The sequence below is a fragment of the Temnothorax longispinosus genome, chromosome 12, assembly GCF_030848805.1.
Source record: "Temnothorax longispinosus isolate EJ_2023e chromosome 12, Tlon_JGU_v1, whole genome shotgun sequence".
NCBI lineage: Eukaryota > Metazoa > Arthropoda > Insecta > Hymenoptera > Formicidae > Temnothorax > Temnothorax longispinosus.
The window spans coordinates 9891084-9907972 of record NC_092369.1 but is presented as its reverse complement, the minus strand read 5'-3'; the positions used below and the strand labels follow the sequence as shown (position 1 = coordinate 9907972).

Below are 16889 nucleotides of genomic sequence, written 5' to 3'. Positions count from 1 at the left end.
AGCTTACAGTTCATAAAATTCAGACAGGAACAAATATATTGATTTAATTTTGACGGGCTGTTTCAATACTTTATTACGTAAACAGTATAAAACATATGTCTCATATTTTGGACTGTTTTACATCCACAAGTTCATTGAAACAAGGGAGAGACCATTCCTATTGGTCTCCTTGTAAATACCTTCCCATTAATTTCCACCGTGTGTTCGAAACAAGGCCTATGCTTCCCTATTCGTCCACCTGACAACGTACCATACGCTTTCCCCAATGCTGCGCGACTGACTAAACATGGATTCGAGTTGTGAACCGGCGAAAGGCCGTTGTGCAATTGAATGGAAAGGCGGACTATTGTCGCCGCCGCGCACATTTTTCGGGGATTTAACCCGAACGTACCAGCCGACAGGTCCAGATGAAATATACGCAGGAGAGCGCATTGTTTCAAAACCGTTTTTCTCTAATAAAGCGCCTTTTTTCCGGAAATGAGAGTAATATTTAATTTTTGCCGATAGCATGAAACTAACGAATCAGTTGTGAACGTACTAAGAGCTTATTTGAAAATAGGCGATAGCTGAATAGAATCAACTGATTTTGAAACGACACTCTTCATACAATCTCTAAACTCTCCATAGGGTTTCTGCCATAAGTCAGAAAAAAGAGAAAATTGCTTCTATACCAGGAACATCTCCCATAAGTGCATCGTAATACGTGTATATATAGAGAAACAGATGTTCATTCGTGGTACCATATGGAATCTTTTTGGTATTATATGGAATCCCACATGGAAATATCCGGAAACATATGCGAACAGAGTATAATGTCTCGTTTCTATTCGCGAAACATAACTATGTATGCAGCAAAGATATTCATTTTACTAGATGTCGTAAAATATTAGTTTTCTTGTTTACCCTTCGTTTTTTTCATCTCTCTTCTTTATGATTTCCTTTAATTCTTGTCATTTTTAATATACAAGTTATTTATCTAATCGTATTTATATAAGAATTTGTATCACATAAGTTATTATCTCTTAATTTTCAACACGGTTTTTTTATTTAAAAAGAAAAGTAGACAAAGTAGACATTAAAATTATTTAACGTTATATTTTACTGAAATATATTTGACAATAACAATAATACGTTAAAATTTGTTAATTAAAAATTTAATCGTATTGCTGAACTAATTTGCAAATGGAAAGCAAAATTTTATTCCTGTAAAGTTCAAGCAAAGTTTACATTAACAAGATTTTAATTTTGCTCTCAATTAATTTTGCAAAGATATTTAATTATAAAGTTGTAAAATAGCATGTATAATTTGTGATAAGTTTTGTTGCGAAAGTTAATATTGTAGATTGTAGCTTATATTAGTCGAAGAATTTGTTAATGAAAGATGCAGCGATAACTGTTGCTACTCTTTATATATATGTCCTATATTAAAATTTTATCAATAATTACTTTTATAAAAATAACGTGTAAAATTGTGTAGAAAATGTAATTTATTAAAAACTTATCACATATTATTTTATAAGCTTACGTATTAATAGTGATGTAAATATTAATGTTAAATATTTTGATGTCTTTGTTTAAAACTATTGCAATTAGTTCCTGGTATTTCCCTGTGCAGATGCAATTTTTTTTTTTAACACAACTGAAAAATATGAGCTATTCCGTTATATTACAGTCGATTTTCGCTTCCATTGCAGTTCAGTGTAGATACGGCATCTAAATTGACTGTAGTAAAAACTGGGAAACGAAGTTTTTTGTATCCTATCCAGATATATCTATAGTTTTGTTTAACTGGAATACGCTTAAAATTATCTATTCTGATTTTACAGATATACAAACTATTTATTTTTTTTATATATTGTTTTTTATATTGATTTTAGATATTGATTTTTATATAACTACATTGCAATAACAAATTTATATAACTTCTGTGTTTATAATACTCATGCACGATAATTAATTTCCTGCTAGATTAATAATTTTGTGCAATATTGAAATTTGAAACGTTATAGTTATACAACACAACATGTATGTATTTTGCAAATAATTATCTTATAAGTTTTAATGTTTTTTTTTTAATATATGTTTCTTTATATACGTGTTTCAGTATCATCGCGAGTTATTATACTTTACATGATTTTTTATTCTTATACTTTTCTTTTATTTGAAAATTTTTTGACGGTGGGTGCTTCCGAAGAGGCGCTCGGGGTTAGGTTTTGGTATAATGCACGTAACATATGCTATACCAAAATCTAACCCCGAGCGCTTCTTCGGAAGCACCCATTGTTTCCTGCCGTAAATTTTAAAATTTTTAATGTTTTTGTGAATGTGCAAAAATTGTATTAAAAATCTAGTAAGGTAAAATTTATTTAAAGCAATTGGAATAATGTATATTATTCAGCGATTTTATTTCTCATTATGTATAATATTTTATGCGTAGAAGCCAGTCTGCTCTGCGTTAAATCCACATTTTGCATGTTTCAGATTTGAAACGAGAAGCCACAATATGTCATATGTTGAAACATCCACATATTGTCGAACTGTTGGAAACCTACAGCTCCGAGGGCATGTTATACATGGTATTCGAATAGTAAGTATGCATATAAACAAACATATTATACATTTTGATAAACGTATCGTATTATTTACCGCATCAACGTAATTTGACAGACATAATTGATAGAAATAAACGCATCCCAATAATTTATCTGTACAATGTTTAACATTTGTTTATCCATTTCTAGAGATAAGTTCAAACACAGTAATCTCTAGCTTCATAAGATTAAGACTGTAGAAAAATGCAGCATAAACTATTATAGTTATATTTTTTTAATCGTGAACTTTTAACTAGCCTTTTTTTAGAAAAGCAATTTTTGAAACGGAAGGCGTCAATCTCGTCCTTTATATGCCAACAAGTCTATTTCTCCTATCTTCCTGACGTAATTATTAGTTCAGGCTAATGAAACATTTTGCTCTATGAGATGGAAAACTATCACGTTTGTCGAAAATGAAAGACTCGGCAAAATAAATACGTGACATTTCCTTCACGACTCTATCTTTACTCGGGAAAGGCACGTTTTCCATTTAGTTGTTTGCTATCTATTATAACGTTCTACTATAGTTCGCTATAATTTATAATTGGATACACACATCCGAGGTGCTCTCGAAATAATCTACGCTATCGGATAAGATAGCTACGGTTTTTAATAGACTACCGGTGCTCAAGGCGTTTTTAACGAGACTATTTAAATAATATGACACTCAATCACACGTCGTTATTTCCTTTAGTTTAATGGGCTGTTATTTGTTTGCTATAAGAAATTCTTATTCAATGATAACATCATGGATTAATTATATATTTTTTAATCAATAATTTTCTGTGAATTAACTGAGTATTATGAATGTTATGTTCACATATTTGATTGATACATGCAGATAAATAATACAGGCAAATAAATGTCAATAATTCAAATATTGTTAATGGATAATTTAAAAACTATAAGCAATGGACGGCTGAAACGAATAGGATATACAGAACAAGAGAAATATTCAAATTAAAACAGATTCATTTACCGCATCACCGGATATTCCTGTTTCAATATTCCGTTTCGTTTTCAGTATGGACGGCTCTGATTTATGCTTCGAGGTCGTAAGACGAGCGACTGCTGGATTCGTATACAGCGAAGCAGTTGCTAGGTAAGAAAATTCATTATATCTATCATCGCGCAATGAGCACACCGCGCGAATATCACAAATCCACCGCAGACGGTACATCCATTTAAACTTTATCTGCTGAATGCTAAGACATCGTTTATATCGAATGCAGCATGATGCGCCAGCATCATGCCTCATGCCGCGTGAATGCACAACATTACGCCACATTATTCTCTGTTAAACTTTCTAAGAACTCCAGTTAACAACGGGTGTATTAAATTTATCTTATATTAAAAGTGGATAACTAACATATTTTCTTAAGACAATTAAGATATGTACAGAATTCATATAAGAGAATTACAGATAATTATTCCTGATAAAATACAATTTTCGCGTCTATATTTTGTATGTGTGTGAAAGAGTTACTGTAATCTATTTATTAAATCTCGTTAAAGCGATGCGTATCAAGATGAGAGAAATTTGATAAATTAATTGTTCTCATCGAGTCGCTTGGAACTCAGAGTACTGAAACGTGTTTATCTTCTGTATGTTATACCTCGATATAATGCAAACGGATTCTCTCTCGAGAGAGTCTCCCCGGAGCGTAATAAATCCCTGTCTCGATAAATCCTTGACTGCGATCCATTAGATTCGCTATACCCGTTTTTATCACGCCTGAAGTAGCAGTAGTCTTCACCTCGAAAAGAACCTATTAAAACAAATATGTTTTATATCTTTGACACTACGAAGAATTATTAGATGATAAGTTAAGATACGATTAATATAATTTCAATGATATATATAGAAATTATGTTTGGTTAAAAAAAGAAGACATTCAGAGTTTATACATTGCAAACGTTTGATTGACACGTAAATATACTTCAGAAAATACGCGTACACTTGCGGGGAATCAGACATAAATCTTTTTCAAATCTTTCCTTCTGTCATGAGAAACACGCTTTCTTGTTACTCCAATTCCTGAGCATCAAAGACACTTTATATTAATATCACATATCAGATGCACAAACGTTATGCGTTCACCTGCATGTATTATACATGACGATGCATGCAGAGATCGTGCCAAAGTCTTTGTGATTGATACGGTGAAAGTACAATGAACATATAGTACAGTAAATAACTGGATCGTTCTTGCTCTGTGCGGTATTCCATATTTTGCATCATCTTCTGGCAGTACCCTGTGCCATCGATATCTCGTTTTTATTTTAGACCGCATAGTTCCTTTTTTGCGTATATACTTTGTAAAAAATACATGATATAATGTCAAGAGTCAGTTAGCACGAGTTTTATATACTGCATACGACTGTGCATGAAAAATATTACTCCAAAACGCATTTTATTAATTAAATTCAAGTAATATGATTATGGTTCTTCTGCTCTCGATGTCGTTTTATTTAATAATTTATAAACAGTTAAATAACATTATTAATATAGTCTATTATTATATTATATACTTTTTTATAACAAACAAAATTTGGATTTGGATTTATATTATTTACTATACCCTGGCTTTTTATCGATCTGGATGGATTTTGCTAAATCTTTGTGTCGTAAAATCATTACGTGAGTAACGAGGCATGTCTTAATCTCTCTATTTCAATTCTCGGAAAGGGCTTCGCCTTCTGTGTGTCGCGCGCAAATGCTTGTGTCCCGTGCGGCCTTCGCTATTGTTCTCTCGGCTGAGGGTGTACTTTCGTGACGTGTGGCTGTGGGAGGGGGGTGGTGTGGTGTAAGCGCCGGCACCTAAGAAAACTGCATTTTTTTTTACAGTCACTACATGCGACAAATCCTCGAAGCTTTGCGTTACTGCCATGAGAATGACATTATTCATCGTGACCTGAAGCCGCAGTGCGCCCTCCTGGCTGGCAAGGAAAATTCCGCCCCGGTGAAGCTGCGCGGTTTCGGCGTTGCCGTGCAACTTCCGACCTCACAGTCTAATGGCGTTGGTACGTTCATACCTTCTTCTAATTCACTTACGTTTTCTTTACGCGATCTATTTTACGTGGCATAGAGATTCACGTCGAAAGCCGCGCGACCTCAGCTCTGGGACGCCCGACTTCGCTATTATTAATGATACTCTACTAACTTTCAACAGAGTTCTATATGTGTGACGCATACGACCATTATCATATAAAAATAACTTCATTAATTTGAAAAGTGGCACTAAGCCAGTATCCATTAAATATATGCACTTATTATAAGTTAAAAATTCGGAAAATCCAAGAAAATTGATCGTGAATAGAATTTCAATATTAAACATTAATTTTAAAAATATTTAAATTTAACGTTTAAGATATTGAACGCAAGAAAAAATAGTTACAACATAGTTTTGATAAAATAATTGTTAAGCTTCTAAGTTTTATGAATTAATTTTTTTCGTTTTTTACCTTTTTCCAAGAATATTAATTGCCACGTATCAGGATTTAATTGGATTTAAAATGCTTGAAAACATTGATCTTATCTGAAAATCTCTCTCGTTTCTGTATAAACATCACATTTTTTACACTGAGTAGAATTCTCCAGATGCTTAAGAAGTTTTAGCATATTTTACGTTGTGTTAAAATTTTCTTATTATTGGGCGAAATAACATGAGAGATAATAATATTATTACTGTCACAGTTGAAGGAAATCAATTACACATTTTCGTGCATGAAATTAATTGCAGTAAATTTTACGTGTATATTTTGAATTAGTTTGCTTGAATATCTCTTCAAAAAATAGCGGTTCGATGAGCGATTCGAGATTCTTTGTTACTCCAACATATTGAATCAGACGTATCGATCAAGTGGTAACGAAAACATCACTCGAACGGAAGTATAAAATCGTTGAAGCGTAAAAAAGGAGAATTTACCTAGACTATGCAAATGCCGCGACCACTTCCCTTTTATTCCGTGGCATAGTTCACGAGAGCTGACGTCGTGCCGCTTTTAGCGCGACAGCATTAAGATTACTAAATTTTTCATAATATTTTTAAGTGGTGTCGGCATTAGGCGAGAGGCGAAAATAGGGCAACAGCGATATTTGATATAGACGATGCAATAGGGAAATTACATCTCGAAGTATTTATGATATCATTGTCCCATGATTAATAACTTTCATAGCAGTAATCCGATGGGAGCTTTTGTCCATAATGGAACGAAATATTATACTTAATGGAACTCTTTACAAATGACGCAAGTATATTAAACTTCACACGAATTCTGATATTTTATGAGAAAACGTGGACTGAAAGAAAAAGTTTTTTTCCAAAGTTTCGCTGACATGGCCCTGGCCTGGCTCCGACATTACTTTTCTATTTAGCAAAATGTGCGCTAATATAAAATCTATTTACGCGTAATTATACGCTTATTCTATTTACAAACTAGCTGAGAGGCACTATTCAATGCTCGTATATCTATATGTATATATCAAAGCTATTTATCGGTAAACAGTCGAAGCGAATTACGTCATTAGATACATTAATTATTTAAATTCTTTTAAAGCGTTAATTAAGTTAAGCTCATGCGTACGCACATATAAACTGAATTTTGCGTACCAAATTATTCGTCAGCTATAAACATGAAGACACATTCGGGATTATTTACTATTAAGCGGTTTAACAAATTATGTCGTCACGTATATTTGATGACTCATTTTATCAGAAAGACAATTTCTTTACTTATATAAAAGAGAATAAATTTTTATTTAATATTTTTTATGAAGTATTAATTTCTTTGTTGAACAAACTGTTATGTATCAAATTAAATATACATATATACATGATTTTTGAATAATATTTTTAACTCAAGCAATTGCATTATGCACGCCATATATTTCAAATGATTAAGTTAGTGTTTTATAACGTACCGTTTATATGCATTTGACCTATTTCTCTTGTGGCGTTGTAGCGATCTCTCACATTAATTTTTTTTTTGAAGATTAATGGACTATAAAAGATCAAGGCTTACTACGGAAACAACGTTAGCCCGAAAATCCAATATTAGGTGACGCCGCGCCGTGTACAAAAAATTTGTTGATGCAGCATATTGTCGATTTTATTTTATTACGAGAAACGTGGTACATCTCTTTTAAAGTATTTAAAGTAATTTACGCTTCTGTTAATTAAGTGTTTGTACGTTTATCATTTAAGAGGTTTAAATGTCTGAGAAAGCTATTTTTAACTCGCCGACCTGTTGACATTCAGCTGGATTTATTATGACTATAGTTCAAACGAATGTCGTTTAGCTGTGCGGCCTCTTTTTCGCATATGGCATTATAAAGAAAAGGAATTGTTAAATATTCAGCGATGACTGATGAGCGCGTCTCCATACGAAATTATTGCCGTGGATGCATGTCGACGCATCTTTGGATCAAGGTGATTAAGTTCTCGTGGAATAAATTATGCCGTTTATCTTCTGAGAAAAATCTTTTTTATGATCTATTACGATCTATGATATCATTTCCGATGAAGATATGGCTGTAATAACTCTTACACGATTTAGTGCGATAGTAATATTATCGAGTAACGGCAAAAAATCTACAAAAAGTGCATTGAATATTGCTATCTCAGAGTTTGTAATTTAAATTTTTATCTTTTTTCTATTCGTTTTTCTCTTTTTTTTTTCGTACCGATATAATGTGTTCCTGGCTCTCATCAAGCGTCACTTCAAAGACACTCGGTGTTTTTGTATCGTCTCTCTTTTGAATGCCCTAACTCTGCGATTATTGGCTGGCTTGGTCGATGATTGGCAAATCATATTCAAAAAAATTTCTCGGTGTTCGATGTGCACAATGCAACAGCTTTTACCGGATTTCTTCCCTACTGACAACCGTGATGCTCTCTTCTCTGATTAGCCGATTGGTGTCTATGCATATTTTTTTTTTTTTACAATCTTTCGCTGCTTCAATATCGCATGGTTCCATTTGTAGATGCTCTTGTTGTTAGCGACACACTCGTAGATATATAGATTGTACCGCTACCGTCTTGGACTAATTTTAGATTTCCTTTGCGTGATCAGCGCAATTATTGTTATCGTGTACGTCTTCGAGCGGTTTATTTCATCTGTAGCCATGCGATATTAAAGAAGCGTCTTCAATTATGAAGGAAATTATCTTTTGCTATCCCGCATAATTACGTTATGTTAACGTCGATAGCCGATATTGGAATTATCGAAACTTTTCACATTGTCGAAATTATAACAGCAATCGTGTTTTACGTCGCCGTTAAGAGCTGTTGATAGAACACACGTTATCCGTTGATCTCTTACTTTTGTTCTACGTGCTTTATACTTAATATTTAATCGAAATTAATATCTAATCGAAAATAGAAATGTTTAATAATAGCATGCGTTATAAAAAAAAGAAAAAAAACAGAACAGCACAATGGATGAGTGAATAATAATAAAATAATAGTATTTTCATTTATATTAAAAGAACTATTCCGAAGTATTGTCATAAAAACAATATGTAATAACGTTTGTCGCTAATCTAGTGTGACACTTAACACCGTATACACTTTTATATACGACGAGGCGCGGGGTAGAAAGGTTTCCGCCGATCAATAATAGAATTTAATAGCGATAAGAACTTTTGGTTCGGCTATATAGGGTTTAATTGCCTCCTCGTTCTGCTAAGACGTTACGATATTATACCAAGTCCAGATATTAATCTCCTCCAACTCCCAACACGGCTGTCGTCCCTGCTCTTCCCAGTTCGAAACTAATTTGGCATTCTGAGAGTATAGACCGACGGCGTTCCAAATACATAGGCCAGAGATTGACTGGAAAACCGTGTCGTGTAAACTGGGACGCGCAACTTTTTCATATACCGAGTTTCGCAAACGAGAGACAGCGCTCGCCGCTGGGATTACGAGTCCGCCTTAAACAAAAAGTTTCCGACAGCGTGATTAAATACGCATAACGTTGAGCGCGACGTCTCCCTCAACGCTCCATCATGCTTATTTTCCGCAAAGCTAAATGTTTCATTCCCGCGGCTCTTTGCGCGCGTATACCGCTCGGATTCGCGCGCGACATCGTCATGCAGAGAGTAACGGAGGAGAGAAAAAAAAAATAGACGCGAGTACCAATGCGTGCCAATTAGAGTTTTCACGTTTTTCCCCATTTTCATTACGGATTGCATTAGGCAGCAAAGAAAAAAAAATCAGGCGCGTTGCCCGATTACATTCTGATAACGTGAAATTTGGTTTGAATGAATACAGCGTGTTACACGACCGAGTATCGGCAGTGTCTGAGCCCAAAGGGGCAGCTCTACTTGAAGGCCGACAGCGAGGGTAAGCTTGATCTAACCTTTAATCATTACTTTCGCAGGAGCCTTGTCTCATCACGCCACATATATATATTACACGTATACACACTTATCCACACACACATATTGTATTATGCCACATTCTCACCCATTCCGTGTACTCCTCTATCACTATCACTATCACCGTCACTATATCACGTCACTGTACTCTAGAAGCTGCCACCGCTTGCTTGCTTGCTTTACGAGTTCGAATATTCACTTTGACTTGGCTAACTCATTAATATATATGACTTGGCTAATATTTTACATGTTAATATATTAAAAATAACATATTGTTTAATATATTAATATATGTACATGCACATTTATTATTTTTCTCGGATGTATCTGGTTTACAAATTTGTTGAATTTATACTGGATGTCATTCTCGGATTGTATATAACACTTTTCATTAGATACAGCTTCGCTGATATTCTCTTAAGTGACTCTTCAGCAGTACGTATATCTGAAGCGGAATTAAAAACGTGAATGAGAATGAAAATTTTAATTGTATTGAAAAAAAAAAAAAAAAAAAAAAAAATTAAAAATGATAATTGTTCATCTATAAGTGATACATTTTTCGCAATCATTCAAAAATTATCCGATAACACATGTTTTTCTAGGATGATTGCCGCAAAATGTCGTTTCGGCGGAAGTGTATTAGGCGATTAATCGAGATATTGTTGAAAATATTTGTCGTGCGTTTTATGTGAGATTACGAAACGAACGAATTAAAGCAAGCTAATTCGACACGGTCTTTATACAGATTTTATACTAAACAGGATCATACGATAGGTTACTCTATATTTACCGTACAATACAAGTAAACTTATACAAACGTCGCGGAGATGTATATGCCAAGCTCGACATTTTATATACCAATAGACGCACACACACACCACCAGAGAATTTTGTTAATTGAGATGAGTAAAGCCGACTCCTCAGGCTGATCGAACTAGCGCTTTGATCCGCGCGAGTTTGATTCCTTAAACAAAAGCAACGGCCAACAGCCATAGGTCGGTCTTCCTCCTACGGATAGCGGCGTTGACACGATAAAGAAGCATCTTATCCGTCCGTGAAACCGTCAGCAAGTCGCGCACAGCGCGATATTATCGTGACGATAACAATCCTTCTCCTTTCTCTCTGTGTTCTTTCGATAGGCCTGATCTCTTCGAGCTGCAATTTCCCTTTTGAGGACCTGACCGACGCCGAGGATTCGCTAGTGAGCGACACGGAGGACAATATCGGTATCCATATTGCCTGCCACATCTACATAACGTCTGATGATTTACCACAGTCGGGGGTAGAAACGAGAAAGTATTCGCGTCTCTGCCTAAAAAGGGATAACTCCTTTCCGCGTTCTTGAACGTAGCTCTCGGCTTCTTGTACAACGCCACTGCGATCGTAAAACATTATTAAGAATTGTTTCCGTCAACGACAAGGCCAGACATGTACAGGATGTTCCGTATAACTTGCTCCAGTCGCATAAATTTTAAAAGATATCGAGGATACGAAAGAGGTATTACATGTATGAGAGCATTTCGTTAAGAATCAAAGGGATGTTATACGTACGAATCCATTTCTTCCGAATGATCAGTTTTTATCCAACTTACCTTGCTATTGACATAACGATTGGTTTATTCGCCGCGGAGCATCCTGTACGTGGGAAAGAAAGAAATTCACGAGTCTGGCGAAATGACGATATATGTAGTAATATCTCAGCGGGAAATGGTTCCGAGTTCATTTTCGTGAGCGAAGCGCGCACCATGAATGCGTAGCATTTCGTAATTGTCGCGCGATCGATCAGCTCAGTTTCGTGATTATTCTCGTTTGAGGCATATTGGCACGTTCTACCCCCCCGTGTGGTATAGTTATGTTAGTTTGAGAACGTGTAGTGTCTGTATAGACACTCGACCCACGTGCGATATAGCCAGTATTCCTGTGATATCATTTTGTGGAGGTCGCGTAGTAACAGATATTTGTTTGTGCCCATCGTATAGGGGAAGCGAGCGAGAGAACGACTCCTTCCCCTTTTTTTCTGTTCCCCCCCTGTCGTCCGCGTGTCCTGATTTTGTAACGCGCGAATGGCACAAGCTCTGCTTCATCGTTGTAGGATTGAGATAAGTCCTTGACAGAATTGAAGGGTTCGTTACGACTCGCGTCATTAAATTTATTTCGTTTCGTCAACATGATATAAATGCCGCTTTTTTAAATAGAGCTAAACGCTCGCTTTTGACATTTTTGGTTTTTCCGTGTTTACTGGAAATCGGCGATCGTTATCTCTGGCCAATCCAATCCGTAGGCGTAATCTCTCGAGTAAACGTAGCCTTTTTTTTTTTGTTAAAAAAAGAGGATGTTGAAACTGTAGAAATCAAATACGGACATGTTGTCTGCAATAACGAATTTGGATAGTGGCCGAATTTACTCTGCGGTTTTCGAGTTCACCCGTAACCACGTATCAGTTTCTAATTGAGTTGCTTAAATTTCTGTGTCTATAACGCAATCGTCAATATACACTTTGGATGATGGCTAATTAGTTTACCGTAAGTAACATATACATTATTATTAACAGGCGTGTGTCCAATTTGGAGTACAAAATTATAGGAAAAAAATAACGTTCTGTTACAGAAAATAATCGATAAAAAAATATAGAAATGGATCAACTTTATATCTGTTTATATGATGACATTAAATTAAAATAATTTACACGGTTCTATATCGATTCAGCGCTAGGATTTACACAACATGTCACATTTACTGTTATTGTAATCGATAAATGCAATTATTGAATCGGTGAATTTATTTGATATGTATTATTGGTATAATGTAGTATGTACTGTGGATAATGATGAACGGATTATCGTTTTCGAGTGGAAATTTTTTATCTTATTTTTGACAGATTTGTTTTCTTTTTTCTCTCTCTCTCTCTCTCTCTCTCTTTCTCTCTTTCTTTCTTTCTCTCTTGCACATGTAATAATTATTATTTTAGTTAAAAGTAACAAACCCTTCAATCGGTTTATCTATTTCTGAGTCTGGTGAACTAATTGCCCGCGTTATTTGGGCCTGTTTATGTCGTCATTGTTCGTAGCGGTAGACTAGCCTGTGTGTCTGCGTGTGTCTGTCTATTTGTATGCCGCTTTGTGTTTGTCTTTCATCACTTATCGATGACAAATTGAAACTAGTCGCCGCGTCAGATAATACTATTTTGTTTGCGAGTATTTGCGAAATGTTATTTATACGATGGTAAAGGCAAACGCGCGATAGAAAATATAGAAATACAGAATGTAGCGTTTTTCTCGATCGAATATATCGTTAATAAAACCAGAAGCAGTTTCAGATGTACGAATTCCAATTAAAACACGTTTGGAATTTTCACTATATCTTTGTTTACAAAAAATAATATTTCCCAACAATAAATCATACGGTCATGATATAACTACGCACAATCTCAAATTGACATTTTACGCAATCATTTCTTGCATCATCATGGCAAGCAATTTGTTATTGAAAATGTCATATCCCTTAATAAAGAGCTTACGTTATGAATAATACTTTTTCTTTTATGATGAAACTCGATTATTTAGAGTGTGCAATGTTATCGCATTTTGCGATCTATAATGTGTCTACGAAACGCGTATAGTTTATCCGTTATATTGCGCAAAAGTATAATCTTTGTTTTTCAAACCGAAGACAAACGTTAAAGATAGCACAGAATAAGTATACTAGATCAACGACATTTTACAGCGCACTTGTCATAAGTACGATTTGATTTTGAGTTTTATCTGGTAAGAAGAGTATATTGAATATAAATGTAAAATAATATTCTAATTATTTTCAAGTCTTAAATATATAAGATAGACGGACTGACTCACGAATGGAACGGAAGATATCGGAATTATATATGAAATTCTCTCAGAAAACATTGTAAAGTCAGATTTTAGACGCGATTAATCTACACAGAAAAAAAGAAGTGTCAAATCAATACTGATATATACTTGTATATACGCAAGAATATACGTATAATCTTCTTATAAGAATTTCAACTTTTTATTTCAACTTTGTTTCCTTGATTGAACTATATAAAACTTCGTTTAATTATAAATGACTTCAAGCAAGTTTTTTTCGTTCAATGCAACATAATTTCATTTTAAGATTATATATTCTTGTGTATATACAAATATATAAGTGTTGATTTGTCACTTCCTTGTTTTCTGTGTAGAGTCGTTTCTACAACGTTCATTATTGTGCATTATTTACCACGTATGCTCATACGTAACATGTTTTTCTCGAAATAAATATTCCTGCCATGACATTGTGCTGGAAATTTCCCAGACCACTCGTGTATCATCCTGTATCTCTAAATTACACTTGCGTAAAATGCATGTTATTAACTTGTCGCTTCGTTCATATAACTAATTACTTTTGTTAAAAAGCGAGTAATTAAAATCATGCAACGACAAGCGCGCGGTAGCCTAGCCGAACGTAATGATAAACAACACCAATTTAAATTGTCTTTATCGACAGTTATATTTTTTATTAACATGATAATTTTTTAAAAAATTTATCGCCCATGTCTCTCATTATTAAATTTACGTTCTGAAATCAAATAAACCCTGCATGCTCTTGATGTGAAATCGCATGAAAATTTGTTTTTAAATGTGTGTTTGTGTATTTTGGCACCCGATTATGGCACCATTAAAACCATTATATATTTGTTTGCGTTTCTATTGAAATATTACATTTACTTTTACTCATTACGTTCACCGTAATAACTAATCGGTTTCCCTCAGTTTTCCTCTGCACCGGCACCATTTACTTTTTGTCTAGTCAAGTATATTACGTTATATGTATAAGAAATATGTTTTATAGATTAAATATGTTTATCAATATTTTAAATTATTTATTTAATTAAACGTGTATTACAGAAAGATGAATTAATTAAAAAAAAATTTTTTTTTATCAATTTAAACTCTTCATTAATTACTCCACAATTTTATAGTATTATAGGATTACAATGTTATATTATTATTGGAAAAATTTGATCATTACATTGTTGTAAAATGACGGAGAACATAAATATTTATTTATATTAACATTTTATTTAACACATTTAATACTTTACAAGAATATATTATTATTCATATAATGGTAGGATCTATTCATATATATATGGGTGGAAATTAATACATATTTACACAATACTAACAATATCTGAAATATCTCTTTTTATTACATAAACAAAGCATTTAGATGAAATACAGCTAAGAGTCTATTCTATAGAATAGCATAGCTATAGAAGTATATAGATTTACATAGAAGTATATGTTACGTACATAGTCTCTAGTAAAATATTTGTGTGAAAAAATTAAATATAAAAAAATTAGACATATATTTATTATACATCTATTTATCGTATATACATTTTTTACATACTTTTAAATCCACGGTTTTTTATACGATAACCTCATTGATATAAATAATCATATGCCGCGTGTCAGATTTTTCGCATATGTAAAATTACACGATATTTAAATGAAAATTTTTCTAATGTTCAACGATATACTCGCGAACGCAATTATGTCGTCTTTGCTTTACAGCCTTAATCATCTCATTTTTTCCCATGTATACACTTTTCAATGTGCAGTGACCTACATTTCCTCTCGTGCCGCTTTCTGTGTCATTTACCGATTCTTAATAAATATAGATTGTTGAAAGTAAGTTAGCACGTTGGTTATCGTCTGTGAACGACGTTTGTGCCTATATATCGGTGAATCGGCTACTTTTATGACAGGTGTATTTGTTTTCGAGGAATGCAGTAGCCCTTTGCATTTGACGTTCGTTCCTTGCCTTAATTATAATTATTAATACGTCCAGTCGATCCGACGTTCCCGATAATAACGATAAACAAAAGCGTAATTTGGATTCTCTCGCCATGGGCGATCGATTTGATAGTGAGAGAGAGAGTCTGTGTGTGCAAGTGTGTGTGCAAGTGCGCGAGAGAGCTGCCGATTATTTGTCTTATACATATGTACAGTCGTAAAATCGAGGGAAAATCAAATACAGATGCTTGTGATTCGGCTGACAAATTCGTGTGTCTATCTTGTCGCAAACACGTTTCCGTTTTACGTAACGATCGACTGCGAAGTTTCCGAGCAATCGCTCATGCCTCGCTGCTTCCATTCTGCATCGGTCATATTAGCCGTGTTTCATCCCCCTTTTTCGCTGACGATGCTCTTGGTCGCGCAGGTCGTGTCGGATGTCCGCACTTCATGGCGCCGGAAGTGATTCAACGGCGACAATACGGGAAGCCCGGTGACGTCTGGTCGGCCGGAGTGCTGCTACATGTTCTGCTAACTGGTACGCTTCCGTTCGTCGGGTCTCGGGACAGGCTGCGGGAAGCGATCTGTCGAGGGCGGGTGCAGGTAATCTTATACGCCAGATCTTGCGGTCTTACGCCGCGCCGCTAATCGCGGATGAGACGAAGCGTTTCGGGAATTTTAACAACGCCCGCGCAACTCCGTTCGCGACGAATAATTCCGATTTAATTGAATTTGCAGATGGAGACACCACTCTGGGATCCCATCAGCGATTCGGCGAAGGACCTTATACAGAGAATGCTCACGACCGACGTAAATCATAGGATCACCATCCAAGAGGTCCTCAACCACAAGTGGCTCAGAGTAAGTGAAGTGGTTCGGATTCGCGCTTTGATTCGATTCGATTCGATTCGGTATTTCTATCTGAATCGCGGGGGAGCACGCAGGAGAAATATCTCGCGGTTTGATATCCGTATTATAATCCGTTCGCGCGGGCGTTCGGGGTGACGATCAGCATTCTACGTCACGCCGCACAACTCCTGATGGGGATAATCGATGTAGCGGCTTCCGTTTCATCGCCGGTGATAGTACATCGGGTTTTATTTTTTCATAATTACGCCG

The 16889-nt window shown here is 34.9% G+C and overlaps 1 protein-coding gene across 12 annotated transcripts in view; it reads left to right on the top strand.

The window, feature by feature from the left end:
* Cask (peripheral plasma membrane protein CASK) overlaps positions 1 to 16889 on the top strand; it is a 180134-nt gene that overhangs the window by 14625 nt on the left and 148620 nt on the right. For 9 of the 12 annotated variants that reach the window (XM_071795775.1, XM_071795764.1, XM_071795768.1 and 6 more), the window contains exons 3-8: positions 2482 to 2587; positions 3616 to 3693; positions 5440 to 5615; positions 11112 to 11198; positions 16198 to 16373; positions 16509 to 16631. In XM_071795775.1, the coding sequence (XP_071651876.1) occupies positions 2482 to 2587; positions 3616 to 3693; positions 5440 to 5615; positions 11112 to 11198; positions 16198 to 16373; positions 16509 to 16631 (746 nt within the window). Of the gene's footprint in view, positions 1 to 2481; positions 2588 to 3615; positions 3694 to 5439; positions 5616 to 9865; positions 9938 to 11111; positions 11199 to 16197; positions 16374 to 16508; positions 16632 to 16889 lie in introns of all 12 variants that reach the window. The other 3 variants (XM_071795773.1, XM_071795776.1, XM_071795767.1) reach the window with 2 other exon arrangements.